This window comes from Prosopis cineraria, unplaced genomic scaffold (genome assembly GCF_029017545.1).
Source record: "Prosopis cineraria cultivar Desert tree isolate PC_DT_omini unplaced genomic scaffold, ASM2901754v1 PC5, whole genome shotgun sequence".
NCBI lineage: Eukaryota > Viridiplantae > Streptophyta > Magnoliopsida > Fabales > Fabaceae > Prosopis > Prosopis cineraria.
Window position 1 is genome coordinate 35,282,447 of NW_026555336.1, and position 5,577 is coordinate 35,288,023.

The 5,577-nt window shown below is 32.5% G+C and overlaps 1 protein-coding gene across 6 annotated transcripts; it reads left to right on the forward strand.

The window, feature by feature from the left end:
• Positions 1-480: 480 nt before the first annotated feature.
• On the forward strand, positions 481-2,112 carry LOC129312108 (protein RICE SALT SENSITIVE 3-like). Of its 6 annotated transcripts, none has more exons than XM_054954694.1 (6): positions 481-660; positions 751-807; positions 889-1,020; positions 1,137-1,239; positions 1,339-1,380; positions 1,467-2,112. In XM_054954694.1, exons 1-6 carry the CDS (start codon positions 518-520, stop codon positions 1,950-1,952), a joined length of 963 nt encoding a protein of 320 aa, XP_054810669.1. In that variant the 5' UTR covers positions 481-517; the 3' UTR covers positions 1,953-2,112. The 6 variants fall into 6 exon arrangements, with proteins under 6 accessions (XP_054810669.1, XP_054810670.1, XP_054810672.1 ...); XM_054954695.1 differs by having other exon boundaries at positions 1,140-1,239; XM_054954697.1 differs by having other exon boundaries at positions 1,163-1,239.
• Positions 2,113-5,577: the final 3,465 nt, after the last annotated feature.

Consider the following 5,577-nt stretch of genomic DNA (forward strand, 5'->3'; position numbering starts at 1 on the left):
AGTGTCAGGAAACAGAAGTTACAGAACGCGTTAAGAGGGAAAGAGAAAAAAGGCGCACACAGAATACGAGTAATACTCTATACATATCAATTTCCCCAGATCAATGAATCTATGCAAGCTTGATCTAAGACTCTAATTAAAATGGTCTAATGCGCAAGTATAATTGTTATATTATTGTGGGAGTATCATTGCTTTTTTTTTTTTGTGCTTCTGACAGCTGTACATGATGAATTTGGGTGAATATGAATTTCAAAGAAAGATCTTGAAAACTGAGGCCATTTGGGAACTGAGGAGGAAGCAGACTGGGGGGGTCCCAGAAAACCACAAGATATTACATTAATTTTCAATTTTCACCCTCTATAGTCTATACCCCACACAAGAGTGTGTGTGTGTGTGGAGGAATAAATGTGAACTTTCCTTGTTGGTGGGTTTATATAAAGGATAGATGATAGTGAAAGTGAAAGCGAAGAAGAAAGATCAGATATAGCTTCTGTGATTGGTTGTATAACTAAAGACTATGATGGAGGAACATGTCAGTCCATTGGCTGCTACAACACATCTTCTTCAACACACACTGAGAAGTTTGTGCATCCATCAAAATTCCCAGTGGGTATATGCAATCTTCTGGAGGATCTTGCCTAGAAACTACCCTCCACCCAAGTAAGCTTGAAGATTTTCTCAGTTAAACACGAAAGACACCATCACAGTATTAGTTTATGATATGTTTCATGGTTGGATTGGTAATAATAGGTGGGATTGGGAAGGTCAAGGGACTTATGACAGATCAAGAGGAAACAGAAGGAACTGGTACTGCCTTTTGGTTTCTGAATCATCTTCATTGTAATTATATTGTTTAAACTAATTTACAGTTACTAAATGTGCATGCAGGATATTGGCGTGGGAAGATGGTTTCTGCAATTTTGCAGCCTCATCATCTGTTTATAATGGGAATTACTATCAAGGGTTGCAACCTGAGCTGTTCTTCAAGATGTCACATGAGATCTATAGTTATGGAGAAGGGTGAGTATATCTAAATATCAATTACCTGTAACCTAATTACCCAATTACTGCACTGCATTATTCCCATATCTTCTCAGGAAATCTTCAAAGCAAAGTTAATATGTTTCTTGAGCCAGCAGGTTAATAGGAAAAGTTGCTGCAGATCACAGCCACAAGTGGATCTACAGCAAACCTATTAAAGATCAAGAAATCAACTTGGTCTCAGCATCTGCAGATTCGGTGAGAAATCAAAAACCCCATATATATATGATCTTAGCTTCCTCAATAAATTCAGTGTTAAACCCATCAACTGTTCGTGTTAATTTGTTATATATACAGTATCCGAGGACTTGGGAAGCTCAGTTCCAATGTGGCATAAAGGTATGAAACTGGTAGAATACAACCCATTTCAGCTTTTACAGAGACCGTCCTTCATTGTAAGATCGATGCATAAAAATATATTGCAGACCATAGCACTGATTAGTGTAAGAGAAGGAGTTATGCAACTGGGATCAGTTCAGAAGGTGATAGAAGACCCGAGCCACGTGGTACAGTTAAGAAGAAAGTTGAGCTACATAGAGAGCATCCCAGGAGTGCTATTGCCACACCCATCATCATCATCTTCCTTTTCTTGTGCACTAGGTTATGGAGTTTCAGAACAAAAATGGCTGCAACCTGATGAACTTTCATATGACCCATACTTGAAAGTGAGTCCTTCAATGAGCAGCCTTGAGGCCTTACTGTCTAAACTACCTTCAGTGGTCCCGTCTCCTCCGCCGCCGCTGCCGCCGCTTCCACAGTCAGAGGCTCTGTTCTTATCGTCCCAAAGGTCGGTAGAATTGATGGGATTGCAGAGAGGAGTGAAGGAAGATGTTGAGGACGAATATAAGCCTCAAGTGATAGAGGTGGGTGAGACCAGCAGCTCCATGCACAAAAGAAACGTAATTAGCTAGTAATTGAAGCTTAATGTTGGATTTTGAGTGATTAATAAACCCTTGGCAGTGGCATTAATTAGGCTACTCAATCTTGGAAGGGATTTAATCAAAATTAGTTCTGAGTTCTGACTCTGCTGTAAGTAGTTAAATTCAGTATTATTGGAACACCTTGTGATTTTCTACTTGTTTCTTGGTTATTATTCTTCGATTTCGAATTATTCATAATCGTAAATTAATTATTATATATAATGCAGTTAGAGAGATATACAAAATAAATAAATATAAAAAAAATATCATGCACGATTATTTGTATTGTTTTCATATATTTCATTTCGGCCACGATTATGTTGTAGTTTTCATTACAAATATTTCAGTTCGGCCAAAAAAATATTGCAAAGTTCATGACTATAATTAATTAATTTGATCAACCTCGATGGCTGTTAAAAAAATCATCATTCTTTCTAATTAATGTAACAATTTAAAAATTATGAGATCTACGTATCATACCCGCATATATAAGAGTACTAATCAAATAAAAAAAAAATCTGTAAACTGGGAAAAAGGGGAAGTGAATGCAGTGACCGAGAGGGAATAATGGAGAAAGATACAAGGAGCCGTGGAACTATAAGGTTAGAAGTGATGAGTACCTTAAAAGGTGAAAAAATACATGTTAAAGTCGAAAACAATTAAGGTTGGATAATTTTACTCTTATTAAAAATTTCAACAAACATCCATTAATTGAGCCTTAATGTGGATTTTCACTCTTTCTCTTTCCTACCCTCATTTAATAAAAATAATATATTAGGCCTCAATTTGACAAATGTTTATTAAACATTAATGGGGGGGATAAAATTATCTGATTTTTAATTGTTTAAGGTTCAGAATAGAGCTTTTAAAAGTTTAAGATTTAAATTATCTCTGAACCTATTATTTAGAGTTCAAATTGTATATTAACCCAATGAATAATTGGGTAAAAAAGAATCCAAGAGGAAAAAAAATGGAAAAGTACTAGAGGATAAATAAGTAAATATCCCTCAATTTAGGTCAACTAGCACTATAAATCCTAAACTTGTTTATTATCTATTATTTAGAGTTCAAATTGTATATTAACCCAATGAATAATTGGGGTAAAAAAGAATCCAAGAGGAAAAACAAATGGAAAAAGTACTAGAGGATTAAATAAGTAATTATCCCTTAACTTTAGGTCAACTAGCACTATAAATCCTAAACTTGTTTATTATGTAAATTATTTTCTCAACTTTTAAAAATAATACAGTTTAATCTATGCTGTTAATAAAAGTTAATTTTGACCATTAATTGCTAGAAAATGATAGAAAATACCTTAAAATTATATAAAATGACCAAAAAAATTATGATAAAGGATCCCAAACATACATTTGGTCCTTTTATGCAATTTTTGAAGTCATTTTCTTATTATGTTCTAGTCAACTAGTGGTCAAATTGAGGGACCAATTGCATGTTAAACGAGTTCATATTTATAGTGTTATTGATCTAAATTTAAGGAACAATTTACTTATTAACCCAACATGAAAATTCAGGGAGTATCAGTAAACTTTCATGTATGTATTCCGCCAAAAAAAAAAAACTTACAGATATATGTATGGGTCTATTGACTAATTCTTGTAAATTAAAGACAATTAAGTTAGTCAATTATCATTAATGAATCACTCATTTGTAATAATTTTCTTAAAATATGCCGCATATTTAACAGGAGAATGACTTGTAAGTTATTTTCAATATTTTTATTGAAATGGAAGGAGGTTTAAAATCTATTGACTCTATTTACAATTCGAAACATTTTCAACTTTATTCTTATAAACACAGTCTGGGAGAAAAATAAGGAGAAAAAATTTCTAAAAATTAATAAAACAATTATTATTATTTTTGTAAATTTTCTCTCCTAGTATTATCTTATTTATATTTTCCTCTCATTTTTCTCCTCATCTAAACCAAATTTTTAAGTGGATGAGCCAAGGTTGAAAACTACAAACCAATTCAAGAAGGGCGATTCGGGGCAAATGTAAATATCCCATATGATGCCTTATAAAAAAGATAAAAACTCACTTGTTCTAATACTTTTATGGAAGGACTGGAGGGAGTACTAATTTCCAGTGAAAAGATTATGCAACAAAATAAGGGTAGTTTATAAAAAAAAAAAAAATTGTTAATGTAGGAAATGAAAGAGATTGAGACTTACGTTAGAGATCAAAACAAACTCTTCCATCAGTTCCTACACTTGAGACCTTAAACCCAAAGGAATATTTAATGTTACGTTGAAAATATTACCAACTGTTGATTCAACTAATAAGGGAGTCATATTAACTTAATCAGAGATTTTTAATCAATTTCTCAAAAAGGTGGCAGTAGTTGGTGGTACAGCTTCGATCCAAAGTAGTCCTGGCGTTAAATTGAATACTAGATAATTTACCACAAAAAAAAAAATGTTACGATGGAAATAAATTTGATGTGAAAATAAGTAATCAAAATTTTGGCTATTTCCACCATTAAAACACATTAGTAATACTGATGAACATAAGTTCAAAAATTTTTGGAACAGTTCTTGCAAAAAAAAAAAAGGGAATTCTGGTAAAAAAATTTCCAAACCTTAAATCTTCCTTAATTAAAAAGGTCAAATCCGATTGAGTAAGTGATAGATTTGCAGTCAATTTTGTTACGGAGAAATTCTATTTCTAAATTATAGAATGAACTTCAGATATTTACGTTTGCCAGGGCTTACAATATTTGTTTTAATTGGTAAGTGTTTTACAAATGTCATTTACTTGTAACCATTTCCAAAATATTATATTTGATCATTTCACTTCCCAATCAAAATTAGTTTTTTTACCCCACAGAATCAGAATATGTTATGGGCCTCAAACCACTGTATTTTTGGACTTTCAGCCCATGTAGGCCCAGCTCTCAGACCAATCATATAACGGAGTCTGGGGGCCTACTGAGCTGGCCCTAATGACCCATGGAATCATTTATTCTATACTGGGCTCCCACGAACTTTTACATCAGATAACGGAGTCTGTGGCCTTTGTTGTCGAATACACTAGGAGACAGTGATGCAAGAAAATATGGTTATATATAAGATCCACACGTCTAAAAATTTGATAATTTGTCACAAAAATATACGATCTCCATTTTACCAGAAAACATTTATTTTTCTCTTTAGTTTTCAGCGTGCATTGGATTAAGATCTATAATGCACTGATATTTCCAATTAAAAAAAAGTGATGCTCATATGAGATTTACCACATGTGCAATATTCATATGTATTGTACTTTTTGGATATGCATAGCATTTGTTGATATTTGGTATCCATTTGTATCACTTCATATAATTTGACAGTAAAATGGGATTCTTTTATATTTTAAAGTGGGACGAAAAAAAGTCTTATAGATGTTTAATTTGTAGGGATGAGATATTTTTGTATTTTTTTATTTGATGGTATTTATGTGTTACTTCAGAAAAAAATAGCTAGCCAAGATTTTATTTCTGATACTATAGATATTTTATTCACTCATGTAGTAATTTAATTATTTCACAGTGTTCAAAACTCATTTTTACTTTTAGTGTGTTGGTTTTGTTGATTATGTCATATAACTCTATATACATG

What these genes read in the sequence shown, in the direction of transcription:
- LOC129312108 (XM_054954692.1), top strand. Translation starts at nt 518, where the DNA reads ATGATGGAGGAACATGTCAGTCCATTGGCTGCTACAACACATCTTCTT. An exon ending in AGAAACTACCCTCCACCCAA is followed by an intron (nt 661 to 750) that starts GTAAGCTTGAAG and finishes TGGTAATAATAG; the next exon opens with GTGGGATTGGGAAGGTCAAG. An exon ending in AGTTCCAATGTGGCATAAAG is followed by an intron (nt 1,381 to 1,466) that starts GTATGAAACTGG and finishes AATATATTGCAG; the next exon opens with ACCATAGCACTGATTAGTGT.